The 16,732-nt window shown below is 45.8% G+C and overlaps 1 protein-coding gene across 1 annotated transcript in view; it reads right to left on the reverse strand.

The window, feature by feature from the left end:
* The window catches only part of LOC140216482 (uncharacterized), a 104,518-nt gene extending 97,135 nt beyond the window's left edge, over nt 1–7,383 (reverse strand). Inside the window, exon 1 of the mRNA XM_072286805.1 lies at nt 7,322–7,383. Coding sequence (XP_072142906.1) covers nt 7,322 — 1 coding nt within the window. The 5' untranslated portion in view covers nt 7,323–7,383. The remainder of the gene's footprint in view (nt 1–7,321) is intronic.
* Between the last annotated feature and the right edge of the window lie 9,349 nt (nt 7,384–16,732).

Genomic DNA, 16,732 nt, shown 5'->3' on the forward strand with positions numbered 1-16,732 from the left:
GACGGTGACGCGCTATTGATTGGGTGCTATAGAACACACGTTGTTATCGCTCCTGGGTGCGCCTAAACGCCTACGCTGTCCGCATCGCAGGTAGTGTTCAAAGCAGGGCTCGTCCGGCCACGCCATATGCAGCAGCCACAGCAGTAGAGCGCACCCTTGTAAACATTTGCTTACTAACTAAATTTATTAGCACGGTGTCAGGGTGCACCTTCAAGCATAAACACTTCACACTCGATGACCATGCTATCAAAAACGCTCGTGTGAAGTATCGTGGCAGCAGTAGCGAGCGAAGTGACCTTCGCGTGCTGTGTATCGCTTCAACGCAAACTGAGCGGTGAGGAAACAGTGTATGCAAACGCACGCGGCATCGGCCCACCTTGACTGAGCCCCCAAAGCAGATCACTTTCAAGATAAAGCCTGCACGACATCGCGAGGCCGAGGTACATCACGGCCTCCCTCCACCGGTTCCATGCGCGCGACGGAATGCAGCGGGCTTCCGTCCTGCGCACGCGAGATGGAGTCGCCATTGTCGGCTCACTGTCCCACGCTTTGACTGGCACACTAGCGTAGGGCGGGTATATCATGAGATAAACCCGATACGCCTGCATCGCATACAAAACCTGTAACAACTGCCAGTGGCGGTCAACCCGGCGTACCTCTGTGTATCTTGGGGCTCCGCGACGCTTCCCCTCGTTTCTCTGTCCTCACTTCGCTCAACGTTATCATCTAGGTGGCGTTACTTTGCCGCTCACGATAGCGCAGCATATAAAGGGACCACTAGCGCACTCACGCTCCTCCGTACTTTACCCGGCGCGCGCTTTTCGTCAACTCCAGGTGCCTTCCTTGTTCCCTTGTTTTGGGGATTCAGAGAGACGCCGCCCATTGCCTAGCTGGCGAGTTACGCTTGCGCGTCATGAAATAAAGAAGTATGCGTCGAAGTTAGGTAATAAACCTGATCATAAGAGAAGGGCTAAAAAGATCTCGAATAAATTGGGTACAAATAAACACACTGCTTCTTAAATATTTTATGAATTATGTACCGTATATAACAGTTGGTAAATGGAAAACCCAGACAGGAAAATATTCACTGTTGTACGAAACATATCAGGAACCTCGGCAACACCTCTTTTCCTTGTTGGCCATGCACGTTAGCCTATCTGTGCTTTCATTATATCCACTAGAAATTGTGCTGAACTAGTGTATTTAAAATTACTCGCAAGCTTCTCTGTCGTAGTGAGTGGAGAATTCTTATTTTGAAATTGTGGCCCTAATTTTTTCTAAGGGGAGGCCTAGTGTTTTCACATGATTGGAGAGGGGGAGCTGTGATGTCGATTTTACATCTGATTTCGCGTTATGACAGTGTAGCCTGAAAGAGTACATCTCCGTTTGACCGATGCGTTGTGCTCGACAAATGGTGCATTCGAGGAAATCAACAACGTTACAGGCGTTGCAGTTACAGTTAAAGTTGTAATCCTCTTAGATTTTAGATGAAAATGAAGAAACGGTGCAATTGGCCACATTAGCGGTACCCATTATGAGGCATGGTGTGAATCGAAGTTTTCCGCATGGTGCGCAGCCTTTTAAATTAGCTGAGTTAATTTAGGAGGACGTGACAAAATCTCTGAGGTTGGTGGTTTGCCTGTATACCACCTGCGGAGGCTCAGGAACAATTTGGCGCATTTTCTAGCTCTGTAAGGGGATGTATGAAGTTTCCGGCGGATACGGATACGGCTCTGTATCAGTGGGAACTGGTTTGCTGTTGATAAGCCCATAACGATCAAGGGTTTCTGCTTTTGTTCATAACAGAGGGAGGATAGTGCTGGCGTAGTAAGTTGCTAGAGTTGCTAGCAGTTCGATGCAAAGTCCACTTTCTTAGTGTATATCCATTTGAAACGAAGAGCTTGGTTGTACGGGATTTCTATTTCGCATGGCTGCTATGCTTTGTACGGCTACTAAATGTAAATATTGGTATTTATCGGTTGGTTTTCTGTAAAGTGATATGACATGCTTGTTGCTGTGCACACTTACACGAACATCCAGAAATGTGATTGCGGAAGCCAAGTATTTATGGGAGAATGAGATGGTTGGATTGACTGCACTGAACTGAGAAATGAAATTCAATAAGTCTTTCTCGACGCACGACCAGCTCAGGAATACGTGGTCTATAGACTTTTTTGTAAAATATTGCTTTTGGCATCCAGCTCCCAAGAATCGCCGATTCAAGTATGCCCATGAATGTGTTGGCGCATTTGGAACCTATGTTAGTGGCCAGTGATTTACTTGCATGAAGTGCTTCGTTTATTTCTTCGCTTTCTTAAGATAGTTCTTTCTTACAGAGATAATCTATAAATTTAGTTTGGGTACTTGCAATTGCACTCTTGATGAAGGCTGTACATCGACCAAAACGTCGAAATTAAATGTTTTTGCTTTTTGTACATGCGCCTGCACTTCTCTCAAATTATTAAACGCCGCATCCGCAGAATTACCCGCTGTGGTAGCTTAGTGGCTATGACGTTACTAATGAGGTCGTGGAATCAAATCGCGGCCACGGCGGCCGCATTTCGGTGGTGGCGAAATGCAAAAACGCCAGTGGGGCTACCGTGATAGGCTGCACGCTAAAGATTCCGACGTGGTCAGAAGTAATCGGGAGCCCCCTACTATGGCGTGCTTCATAATAATATCGTGGTTTTGGCACGTGAAATCCCACAATGTACAGGACAACATAGGGGAAATTACTTCTGTTTATTAAAAGAAATGAAGAAACGATAAATATAATAAAAGTGAAAGTTGATGAAAAAAGAACTTGCCGAAGGTGGGATCGTTCCCCACCTGCGGCAAGTTGTTCTTTCTTCCACTTTCATTTCCACGAATTTATGGTGTGTTTACCTCATTTATTAAGCACAAGTAATTTCCCCTACGTTGTCCTTTTGTTAGATTTTGTTGGCTTGTGGGAAATATTATGAAACGACGGAAGACGGACGACTTCTGACGGTGAGCTAGTAGAGAAGTGTTAGGCCAACTTTCATGGAACGTATACATGCTGTGTGTTTTCGACTAGTTCAAGTGAAGTAATAAATAAGAAATTTACCGTAACTAGCATCTCATATATACTTCATAGAATTGTATTCTACATAACTTTTCGAAGTCATATGAAATCTGATGTGCAAACCAATATATTTACAGCAGGACACGAGAAAATTTAGGCGATATTGCAAGATGGACCGAAGTGCTACGAGAAGAAGAGTTCTAGATACAGGAAAAACTTTACATTTGCTCTTGTTTACCTTTATTAGGCATTTCCCTCATGAATCAACTGCATTATTAAAGTCACGTTGAAGTCCTTTAGTATCGTAAGCAGCAACATTTTGTCGGAACATAGAGCTGTTTGTGAAAAAGTGCATGTTAAAGCATACTGTAAGCAAAGTCATTAATGCAGGTAGGAAATAAAAGGCGGGCGTAAGCACAGATTCTTGTACTGCGCCTGACTAAATACCAGTGAGTGGAAGCGCAGGACAAGAATAGTTTTAAAGAAAGACTAAAAAATATGCTTGAAAAGAATGGCCAGCGAATGTGAACAAATATCTGTACGTCATAAGCGTAGACACGGAATGGAAGACGTCAGGAAAATTGGCGATGAAGTACAGAGTAATTGAAAGGTGTAAGTAGACAACCAATAGTCAGAAAAGAATATGAGAGAAACAGAGACGCCGAATTAGATGCAAAGAAGGGAAACAAAAAATACCATGAAGATGTACAAATGAAATGGATGAGATATCAGGAGTAAAGTATCGTATGGTAATGCAAGGGGTAGTTCCTTGCTGTTTGTGGACGGAGCTGGCTGCCTGAGGCCAAGAACATACCGGAACAAATAGTTGCCACAGAAGGGGGCATGTGTGCTCGGCAAAAATAATACACGGCACATCTTAACGCACAATAATAAAAACACGGCACATCTTAACGTAATAATTAGCACAATAAATAAAAACACGGCACATCTTAACGTAATGCCAAGATATCAGTACCTGTGGCGGTACCTACAGGTACCGCGTGATACCCGTAGGGGTTGCCCACCTCCAAGAATCGTTGTGATTCAAAGTACTTGGAAATATTAAGTGGTCGGCAGCCGAGATAGATAAGAGACGATTAGAGTATTGGTGGATGTAAAGCAGTGAAGTTATTCATAAAACGGGAGTCAGTACAAGTGTGGCTAAAGGTGCAGAATATTGACAGAAGCTTTAAATACCAAAGTTAACATCTATGTCAGATAGGCAAAATGCTACATACCGATAGATTTAATAAAACCTGATTAGGTCAAGCACACAATTTGACTGTTTGACCACACCCCGTTCAAAGGAGATGCCATAAATACAATCATGATCATCCACTCCGTTATATCGAAGCTGGTATCGTTGGCATACGCAACTCGGTGATGACACGAAGTTTGAAGGGATGAGGAGGAATGCGATGATATCATATTACGTGGTCTACGATAGATTGCCTGCAGTGAAGTGGCTCTTTTTGATGTTGTGTAGCAAGATATGTTCATGAACATGTAACATGTTCAATATTCTCTCGAACATACCAGGAGCATTACAACGTCGCATGTGCATGACGCTGCATCAATTGAAACATCCTGGATTGGCGAAGTGGTATTTGGGAGACAAGATTCAGTCATTAGGACCTGTCAGTAGCCTGATCCTTATGGTAACGAAAGAAATAACGTTTCCTTTAGTACTATGCCAAGAGTGTCCGCAGACTGGAAAAACGAGTGGACATTCTTGAGGGTGATACCATTGAAACGGCGATACATAGCACAAAAGTAAAGAGAGCCTTCTTTATATTGAACGTCACTGCAGGGAAGGCTCAAGCTGAGGTGAGGCTGGATGACGTCACAGCGAAGGATACCTTCAAGGTGTCATTATTGCTATAGCAATTATATGAACTTCCAGGCGCATTTATGTGGTCGCCGTCGCCGTGAGGTTTCGTATAAAGTCCAGGGGCGATAAAATTGTCGTCGCGCGCCCTATGCTATATGCGCCAGTGAAAGCGTGCGAGGGTGAGCCGCGTGCGAGGGTAAGCCGGATCTCGCGTGTGCGAGTGAGGTATGCGGGCCGGAAGCGCACCCTCTTGTGTACCTTTTGAGGCCCGGGGGCGAGGCAAGACACGGAGGGCGTTCTTCTCTGGCGGCTGCTCCTTAGGCGCGGCCGTCCGGGCGCCTGTCTTGAAAGCGATCTGCGACGTGGCCAAAGTGCTCTTCAAAGCGATCTGCGATTTTGCAGATCGCGCGTAGTGCCGGACGCTTCGTATGCGGTGTGCTTTCGACGTTTCGTTCGCGTTGAAGTGTGAGATGCATTAAGGTCAATTCGATCGCTCCGGCTGCCGTGATTCGTCACTCCAGCATTTTTAGAGCGGGTTTCCGCGCTCATACGGAGAGGTGTGTTAATTTTTACATGTACGCGCGTGACATACTACTCTTTCGTTTAGTTAAAGAAGGTTGGCGGTGTGTCTACGTCCTCGATCAGTCGCGCTTGCACATTACATGATTGTAAATTCAGTTAGTAAGCGAATGTTTACACGTTTATGCGGCCTACAGAACTACTGTTCTTACTTCGTATAGTTATATGCTAATTTGCTGTCGCTATCCCTTTTAATGACGCCGCGCAAAGGGGAAGAAACATGATTATGCAATTCGCATATCGGATGTTGGAATTTATACCCATAATATTGCGGACAGCTCCGGTGCTTTCAAAGAAGGCGGCGCAAAGATGACGGTTCAATTCCTAAAGGGGCTGAAACTGCTATGGTCGCAGTTCATGTTAACCTATCGGCAAAACAGGCGCGGAAAGTAGAAAGCCTATTGAAGTGTGCCAATCTGATCTGGCCGCAGTCTTCTGGTATCTGGTCTTCAGAAAGTATGGAATTTCCATCGCGGGCCTATCGCGGCGACGAGATTGGTTGGCGAGTCTCCTTCACAACAGCGGCGCTAGCTATATTTTATGTTAATTCGACAGCATTGAACAGCAATCTCGACAATCAAATATGTCCTAAACTGCCGAAACTGGGGGAGGGGGGAGGGGGGTTGGTATGGGGTCGCCAAAAACAACTGTTTTATCTGGGTGAACGCGAGTTTAGTTGACTTTTTCATTGTATCTCCTTTTGGGCTTTTTACTTTCATTTTTCCTTTCATTTGCTTCTAATCTGCCATACCTCTCGTTGTGTGGGTTTCCCTCACACTTAGGTTTTCTCGCATTGAGGGGCTAAAAAATTTCGCGTACCTAATCGTCTCTCGAGTCAAAGTTCCCCTACAGCCACAGTGACAACCCACCTTCTGTTTGCCTAAGCAACGACTTTGTAGGCGTGTGCGGCCCGGACGTCATCTATGAATGGAATTCTGTCGAAAAGTGTTTTCGCGCGTAAGTATTCGCGTTGCATCGGCGCAATAATTGCATGCACAATAACTTATAGTTTAGTGATTCTATGCACGCGTGCTGATAGATGCCCCTGTTTTTCGAGTGCCTAAGGTTGAATAATTTTTTTTAATTCGGTTGCATGACGGCACGCGCCCTTTGCATCGGCTATTTGTATCGGTGGTGAAAGTTCGAGCGCAGACGATGAAAACGGCCGAAAGAGTGAAAGAAGGCTGTTCGCTTTATGAAGACAACTTTGGCTCTATTGCCAAAAACAAAGGCACAATGGCATGTAGGATGGCATTTATACCGCTGCGCCATGTTTAGAGCGCACCAGTGACATATCGACCCTCTTCAAGTGGAGCTTAAGTACTTAGAAAGGGGAGGCTGAGGAACTATAGTCCATTAGGGTGCCAATTTAATCCTTTGTGACATATATCGTTACACGAATTTTATTGCATCAAACGTTGATTCTGGTTAATTTCCAGACGGGGTTAGCATATCAAGTGGAGAAAGCTGCACTTTAACTCCAACACCGCAAGCGACCTTGATTACGTCATCACTGATTAAGTATGCAGTAAAGGATATAAATGCCTGACATATATCGCACCAACACTAAGTGGAGTAAATAAGTGTTTCAATGCAGCGAGAAACGCGGTGGTGATCCCGAGACACGCGTATGGGAAATGGTATGAAATGGTTCATACACGGAAATTCACATTCAAAGTCGACACGTAGCCTCACATTTTCCATAGTCGGGGTCTGGAAGTTTAGCACAACAGCCATATCAAACCACATAATTTGCCAACGTTTCTCATACCGAAAATTCTCACATTGTTAAAAAGAAGTCATTGGTAGCAATGCTCTAGCACAATGAAACCGGTAACACTTTTACCATCATGACGAAAACTTACTCTTTTGTATGGCCAAACTGATTCCCAGCGCGGAAATTTTTCAGGTACCTGCAATATACAGAGGGAGCTAGAGTAACGTACAGACGTCACGACGCTCTCACACTCCACGCAACAACTGGAGAAGCATATCTTTGTGAGTTACAAAATGTATTTTTACAAAGTCTCTGCGAATGCAGCGAAGTACTAAAGAAATTCACTTCTATACATATCGCGAATAGCGGGGGCCAGCAGCGTATATGTTGTCTGGAATTTAAGGCGCCAATAGATGAGGAATATGGAGAGAACACAATGAACAATGCAGGCCGTGCCGAACAACTGCATCACCAAGGTTGCGGCGCGATATATGCGTAAACTTACGTAAATGGGTGCGTACTAGGTAGAGAAAAATATATGCGACAGCCGTCGAATATGTTATACGATGTAGAGCGCCATTTTATTCGCAAGCATACAAAATATCATGGCATGTTAAGCCTCTAAACTCACTTATTCGGATAGTCATTAGGCACCAGCGGCTTCTTAAACTCCGCCAAATTTGTTAAAGTGTGCTACAATCACTTAAATGGTGCATCACCCTTACCCAACGACACCAACATGGTGACTTTACGACAACGGTGGGTCGACAATGAACAACAGATCACTTACACCAAACATCTACGTTTATGAGTAGAGCATTAGCCATGTTTGCATGTTTGCTTTCAGTGTCACTGTGGACAGCGGTATTGTTTTACGAAGCTCCCACAAGTATAACCACATCCCCGGGCTTTAGTGCTTTTGAACAGATCCGTGGTTCTCTTATACACATTACATTAACCCCTTTGGCCCCGGTGCTGTCAAATGAGGTTTCAGAAAAGGTTGCACACAAATAATCAAGAGAGATAGTAAAGGATGTATAGAAAGGCAGGGAGATTAAACAGAGGCAGTCCCGGTTGGCTACCCTGCACGGGGGGAAGAGTGAAGGAACTATGCCAGCTTTGTTTCGAAAGCTTATCTACTTATAATAATAATGAAAATTATTATAAGTAGATAAGCTTTGGACACGAATCTGGCATAGTCCCAAGGCGTCAGAAGTGTAGCTCGAATTAGGCAACAAAAGCAACGTTCAGCCGAAAAAAAATGTTGCAGTTTCGCCCGAAATCCGAAGCGTCGATTGCGATAGCAAATTATTGAACAGCTATATGAAGTAAGGATAGTTACTTTATGGGCCATATAAACTTGCAAACATAGCATGCTTATTAAATTAACAAACATGGTGTGCCAAGCGCGCAGAAGCAAACATGAACTCATCTCATTCAATGAAGTCGGAATCTTGCTGTTAAAACGCTCAAATGAGGAAACGCGGCAGAAGCAGCGTGCGAATTGACCTTCGTGCTGCCGTCTGCACCAACGCGAACTAAGTCGCCAAAAACACAGTGCAGCGTGGACTCTGTACCATCACAGATGTCTGTTAAGGTACAGCGACCCGGCTGGACGCGCGCGGCCGCACTAGCCGACGTTGCAGAACACGCCCCCTCCGTAGCCTTAGCCGGATCTTTGCACCCGACGGAAGACGGTGCGGAGTGCGAGGATGAGCTGCGATCGCTGGCTTACCGTCGCACGTTTTCGCTCACTCGCACATGCAGCCTACGGCGTGCGTAGGCGACTTTATCGCCCTTGGACTTCATACGGAAGCTCATGGCGACGCCGACGGCAGAAATACGCGTGGAGTGTCCACATACCTGCTACCTCAATAAAATGAAACATGAAAACGAATAGCAGCGGTGACGCTCTAAATTCCACTTTTTGCACATTGTCAGTGCTATGAAACATGGCTGTGTGGCTTGATAACTTACGTAACAATGAGAATATGTCAAATGGCAGCTGAAGTTGAAAAATATACGAGCAAGGTGCATTTCGCAGCTCATATAACACGCGGCATTATGAAATGCGAATATGACGACATCATGACTCAGTGGTTCCTAAAAGGCAGATTGGGTGTAGTCAGTCTGTTTTATTCGATATGTTTTCCGAAGCGTTTTGTAGAAGCATCATGCGCATTTCTGTTGTTTTTAAGCATGGGTATCTGTTAGGCTCTGTCCATTTAGCAGAAAATTTCATGTAACCTCATAGGACATTGAGGTGCGTAGATATTATTAACCGACAAAAGCAAGGAAGACTGGCATAACCCTTCCACAAAATCTGTTCTCTTTAAGAAAGGAGAAGTTGAACATAACTAGGTGGGTGCTCTGCCTGTGACAATCAATCACCCAACGTCCACGGCCACTGAAAACAGGTCTCAGTACTAGTCATAAGTCACGAGTCCATGTTTTCATTTCTTAACGGTACATTTCTTTGTGTAAACATTTATACAGCCAACGTAGCCTTTAGCGGAGAAAGAAACCGACTTTCTGAGTCCTAGCAACTTAACACAAAAAACACTCTGCTTTTTTCTAAGAATGCAATACGTGTTCGCTCATAGCATTCGAGCCCTGATTTCATTGGACCACCATACCCATAAGATTCTTAAAATTGGCAATATCTTATTTTTTTTACTTTACTATCACGCTTCTCACAGCTCTAACTTTTAAAAAAGTAGAAGGACATTGATGCGCCTGATTGCTTCGAGACGCACAAGCACCGGGGTACAAACATTCGTCGAGTGAAGTACACCGCAGGTCATGGAGCTGATAGTTCTTGACTCGTGACGTGCGCTATGCAGTGTAAGCGGCGCTCTACAATATCAGGTGCTGTGGTGTCTCGCAGCGACCGCAAAAGGTACAGGATAGACTGCCCACACATCATTATCGGTTCAAACGTTCGCACACGTTCACACAACCAGCCCTTCACTGGAGTAGCTGTGCTCAAGCGCGACGAGGCAAGCCTTGATTGCGAATAAGGGGCAGGAACGTTCCATCGGCGACGCGTTCCTCCAGATGCTGTTTGAGGAGGGGTCGACGAATCAGCAGACGAGCGTCATGAAGCTTCCAAAGACATAATACACCTCCAATCTGCAATTTCTGGCTATATGGCGCGATCACCGCGTCAATTTACTTGTTTCCTGTATCGCCCATGGAGGGGGAAGGAGAGGGGGCGCTGTTGTATAGACATTGTCACGTAGTAGTGACGCTGAAGAAAGCAGCAAGACTGGGAGTGATAAAACTAGCGTTTTATTGGGGGAACTTGTGCCCTCAAAAACAGGCTACACTGAAAGAACGGCGACAGCGGCGAACACAGTCGGCGATCGTCGAAAATCTGATCAGCTGGTAAAGCGCGTCAGCTTTTACACGTCAGCAATCCAAGGTTCCAGAGTAATCTCTGGTGCCCGCGTGTGTTTCAGAAAGTTCTGCACAATTCTCCTCGCACATGCAATCAGATAACACAAGCTTGGGTGACAACAGAGGGTCATGGGAACAATCTATAACATTCGAGAAACTTTCGATACACGCGGCCGCGTCCCGCGCTGAGCGATTGCATTTGTTAGACGGTGAATAGCGGTCGCCCGAACAAAATATACAAGTACACGTGTCAATGGGGTCATGGAAGAAGCTGCAATTCACACTTTTTATATGCTCCAGGTAAATTCAAAAAGGCCCTCAAACCATCGGAGCCTTATTTTATTCGCAACACTCTATAAAGAACTCTTTAATATTGATAGAAAAGTGCCAAACTGGTTTTCTCAAGAAAGGCACTGCAAATCACACATTTAGCATCCTGAACTACTTGATATCTTTATACTGAATCCAGAGACTGTGTCGTCGAAGTTCACTTTAGACGCTCTCTCATAATTTATATGCAGCTAAAGAGATTGATGCCTCTTATCCATTGCATCGACCACATTTGTCAATGTAACATACGCAGTGATCTAGCCCAGTTCGAAATATTCGGACCATATAAACTTATCAGTGAACAATGCTTCAAAACATCGGTAAAGGATAAAACACTTCTCAGTGACGCTTGGAATATTTCAAAATGTGTATATTGGTTTACTACAAGCTTAGGTAGGAACGCAAGTTCCGTGTCCATCAATATGTTAAATAATGTTTCTCTCACGCTCCTCAAAAAACACTCGATTAGATTTCTGAGGGATGTATATTTTAAATATTATAAAGCACTCTGAAATCTTGCAATTCGAAGTGATCACAGGCGCTCTTGGGTTAAACCGTAATATAACACAATAGCTTCTGGGCGAGCTTGTACGTATTTCTGAACGAGCAGGAAGCCAATAAGACATGCAGGTGCGTACGAAAATGAATAAGCGGGCTGGATTTCAATTTAATATCATCTCACTTTTCTGGTAGATCTGGCAGGATGAGCGCAACACTTATAGCCTCTCTTGTTTTCTTTTTGTCATATATCGTGCGCTCGTACTTCTTGTGCACGCGTCTCACTAGTTTCTCTATTACAAGAGAGAGAGAGAGAAAGGCAAAGGAAAGACGGGGAGGTTAACCAGAGATTATCTTCGCTTGGCTACCCTGTACAGCGGGAAGGGCAAGGGGATGCGATCGGTGAGAGAGAGAAGCATAAAAAACTGCTTACGTAAACACGAACTGTTTCTGTGTGCACTGTCACGCAGCCCGCAAAGGCGTTCCTAGTGTTATGCAGTGTCACAGTACAATGCTACGTCACACAGTGAAGTCACCATCTGTCAGAAAGTCCAGCGCCATTTAAATACCGCAGCAGTGCCTTCATAGCAAATGGCGCTGATGTTCGGGTAGGCCAGTCTCAAAAGATCCAGTTTTCAGTCATTCTGTTTTATTCGATATGTTTTCTGAAGCGTTTTGTAGAAGCATCATACGCATTTCTGTTGTTTTTAAGCATGGGTATCTGTTAGGCTCTGTCTCTTTCGCAGAAAATTTCATGTAACCTCATAGGACATTCAGGTGCGTAGATATTATTAACCGAAAAAAGCAAGGAAGACTGGCATAACCCTTCCACAAAATCTGTTCCAGTTCCAGATCCAGATCCAGTTTGTCTAGGGTGGCTGAGAGGACTGCTATTTGCGGGTTGAAACGGGAGAACTTACAAAGAAGCTGCGCGATTGTTTTATTGCCCGAGCAGAAGTCACAAAGTGGGCTATTGGTCATTCCTATAAGAAGGGAGTACGCATTTGAAAATGCTACTCGAAGCCATAGATGGACTAGAAAGGTGCAGTCACGTCGCGGAAGCTTGGGCGGAATACGGAGCTGTAAATTAGGGTGCAGGGTATGAAGGCGTGCACTTGGGAAATCGGATGAATTCCATGTGCAACTACGGAAAGTTCTTTCGCTGCGTCCGCTCTCGAAAGAGGAATGGCAACGCAGTTGACGCCGTCATGGGCAGATCGGGCAGCTTCGTCTGTCGATCATTGCCTAGTATACCACAGTGACTAGGCAACCACTGGTATATTCTATCGTGTCCTTCGTCAACTATGCGATGGTGGACTTCTCTGATCTCTGCGATGAGCTGCTCATGTGATCCATGGCGCAGTGCTGAGAGTACACTCTGTAGGGCTGCCTTGTAATCACAGAAGACTTGACTATGCATGGCGTGGTTCCTCCTGAATGAAATGAAGGGCCGCACGCAGGCCTACAAGTTCAGCAGCTGTCGTTGATGATACATGTGATGTTTTTAGGTGCCTTTTAACGAATCTTGTTGGTGTCACCACAGCAGCAGCTGAACTTGCAGATGTGACTGAGCCATCGATGTATACGTCTACACTGTGCACCTCATGTGAAACTTCTAATGTGACTTGCTTCAGGGCAAACGACGCCATGTTAGACTTCTTCGTGGTTCCTGGGATGGTGAGGCGTATTTTAGGTCTGTGCAGGCACCATAAAGTTGAGGATAATCTTGCTGCAGGAATTTAGTTCGATGGCAACGAGGTGCGATTGGCAACAATTATACGACTGAACGTTGCGTGTGGCCTTCCTGCGGGTAGAGCGGCATCATGGTGAGAAGGTAGTCGGGGAACGTGCTGAACATGCGTCCTGCGAGCGTCGGTTGCCAAGTATGTTGATATTGGGTGATCTCTAGCTATGACAATCGTTGCCGCTGTAAACACACCTCGGAAGACCGATACACGTCCTTAGGGCTTGAGCTTATAGTCCCCGGAATATTCGCAGGTTTGTGTTACCCAGTGTTACCAAGCACAGGGAGGCTGTATCTTGCGAAACCATGGAGCAAGGCGTTATAAAGCTTCAGCATTGGTCACACCGATGTGCCTCATGACTTTCCGCCGAGAAATTTCAGGACATGTATTGTTGACATTAACCTCTTCTTTAGGTATCAAACGTGCGGTCTCCATGTTAGGTCGCGGTCGATAATTACCCCTAAAAGCGGTGTTTCCGTGCATTTGCAACTGCTTGCCTATTGACACTTACAGAGTAACGCTTCGTTGACTTCCGAGTGAATGTAGCAAGGCAGCATTTCTCTGAAGACAGCTCTAAGGTCAGTTTTCGCAAGTACAATGATGTTAAGGTTAAGCCGTGCTCGTACCTGCAGTCGTGTTACGGCAGACACCAAAATGCAGATGTCGATGGCATAGATTGATACTTGAACTGTGTTGGGCAAGCATCTGACTAGGCCAACGAGCACTAGGTTGAATAGCGTCGGGCTCAACACTCCGCCTTGCCGTACTCCCCGTAACGCTTGGTGTTGAGTCTTAGCGCCACCCTCGGTCATCATGAAGAAATCTTTGTCGGTCAAATACCTGCACAACCACTGAAAAGTGCGGCCACCAATTCTGGCTTCAATCAGAGCCTCTAGAATAGCATAATGTGCTATATTGTCATACGCGCCTTTTATGTCAAGGAATAATGCCATATTGAGTCGCTTCAGATGTTTTTGATGTTGAAAAAACGTGACCAAATCGATCACATTACGTATGGATGAACGCCCACGCCAGAAGCCAGACATAGCAACTGGGTAGACGTAATTTTCCAGGTACCATTATAGACGCGTCAAAACCATTATTTCTATTTTTCCCTATGCAAATAGCCAGAGCGATGGGGCGGTACGATGACAAATCTAATGGTGATCTACATGGTTTGAGAAGTGGAACCAAGCGACTGCATTTCCGTTCACGTGGAAACAAACCGTTGCGCCAAGACTTCTTGTAATGGTTTAGCTGCATGCTTTCTGCCGAAGATTCGCGAGCGCCGCATAGGTAACGCTGTCCGGCTCAGGTGACAAAGGACGCCTGCAAGGCACCAGTCCCGCTTCAAGCTCCTCCACCGAAAATATTACATCCATGCAGGAATCCCGTAGCACAGAAGTGGCACATGGTGTAAGTTCAGGTTGGAGCTGCAAGCTGGCAAGTCTCTTTTTTTAAAATTATGGGGTTTTCCGTGCCAAAACCACTTTCTGATTATGAGGCACGCCGTAGTGGAGGACTCCGGAAATTTCGACCACCTGGGGTTCTTTAACGCGCACCTAAATCTAAGTACACGGGTGTTTTCGCACTTCGCCCCCATCGAAATGCGGCCGTCGTGGCCGGGATTCGATCCCGCGACCTCGTGCTCAGCAGCCCAACACCATAGCCACTGAGCAACCACGGCGGGTGTGGCAAGTCTTGAGCAACATTCTTCAAGCAATGTCAATTTCGCTGCGACCTTGGTGCAAAGCGAGGTATTTGAAAGGAACGCGCTGTTGCGCTGATACGCTAAGTCCACGCACGGTTCTCCATATCTGAGATAATCACTCACGTGGATCCAACGACTTACAGAAACGTTTCCATCTTCGAGATTAGAGTGCATCAAAGCGGCGTTGAATCTTGTTTTGCGTCCGCCTTTCCCCTCTGAGATCATGGATGGATTTAGTTCTCCTGTATCTTCTTTCTGCCCGCCCGCGAATTGATTGTAGTCGCTGCAGTTCGGCTTGCAATTCCTCATATTTCGGGAAAGGCTGAAAACCACGCGTCGAATCTTGCATGGATTTTGAATTTTGTGTTACGGACTGGAATGATCCCATTGCTGACAATCTTCCTCCATGTGCGACCGAAACGCCGACCAGTTACTTCGCTGGAGAGTCGTGGAGGAGAATTTAGATAGCCCCTTGATCTTCATGTACGTCGGAGTCTGGTCCCTTCCATGTGGTTCGATGTCTGGAAACGATTGCACGTTTCTTTCAAGACGCCGAGAAACCAGGGTCAAGACTAGGCAGCTGGTGTATGTAAGCCCACGTAAATATGTCGCACTACCGTCGTTGAGGCAGTAAAGGTCGTGCTGCGTGGCAAAGGATGCTAGTCTCCTTCCCCTGGAGTGTATCTTCAAACAGCCCCAAAGCGGATGGTGAGCATTGAAATCTCCGGTGAGAATCGTATAGCCGGGTGCAGTCGTGCACGTCGTGCAGTCGCTTAAAGTCGAAGCCACTTAAAGGGGTAATGTAAACAGCGACGAGTGTGAACGTTGGCTTATTTGTTTTCACAATTAAACAAACGTACTGGTTGTCGTCATGAGACGGGACTGGGTGCGACAGGTATGTCAGATAACATATAATATATATAGTCACCTTGCTCACATCACCACAGGTAGAGGACATGAATTCCGCATGGCGAGAAATGCGTAAAACATTCTGCACGTGCAGTTCGCAAATGACGAGGATGGCAAAGCGGTTTTCGAAGACAAAGTGTCTAAATCTGAAATATATATTCATTTGAGACCGCGGGCATTCCACTGCAATATAGGTGCTTTCTTGACTTCCTTATGGAAGGCCAGCAAGGGTTGGGCCATGGTGCTATGCGATGCTATCAAGTAATGTAGTCAGCGCGTCCAGTACTTCCAGCGCGCTACGAGCAGACGGAGTGTCCATGTTTGTCAGTAGTGTACACATGACATTCGTGAGCGATTTGAGCGTAGTAATCACTTGTTAATCCTTGTCTCGAATTTGGTCAAGTGAAGTGACATTTGACGTTAAGTGGCGAGTAATGTGCTGTGGCTCTGGCACGTGGCAGGTCTTCGGTAGTGCTGGCCACACCTCACTTGATGAAGCATGCATAGCAAGGCCGCTTCTTTAGTTGACATTCGTGCTCTTACTGGGGACAGATGGAACAGGAGGCGGCGTTGCCGGACGAGACATTTCACTTGAACCGGAGGAGGACTTGGTAGACGTTCGTTTCCGGGAGCGATGTCGCCTTAACACTGCAGAAGCATCTCTGAGTGATGATCCGTATCTGGCTATGTTTCTCAAGATTTTCTGCTCCTTCTTTAGGCGTGGACAGTCTTTTGAGGATGTGGCATGCGAGCCTTGACAATTTGGGCACTTAAGCTCTGTTGCACGGCAAGTGTCAGTGTCGTGTTGTTCGGAACATCGTAGGCATATCGTTATATTTCGGCAGGCAGCACTTACATGTGCAATTCTTTGACACCTTCTGCACTGAAGTAGTTTGGGTGCGAATGGTCGTACCACATGCCGAAAGTGGCCGACCTTTACATGTGATGGTGGGAAGTCACCTTTAAA

The sequence above is a fragment of the Dermacentor andersoni genome, chromosome 3 (genome assembly GCF_023375885.2).
Source record: "Dermacentor andersoni chromosome 3, qqDerAnde1_hic_scaffold, whole genome shotgun sequence".
Taxonomy (NCBI): Eukaryota; Metazoa; Arthropoda; class Arachnida; order Ixodida; family Ixodidae; genus Dermacentor; species Dermacentor andersoni.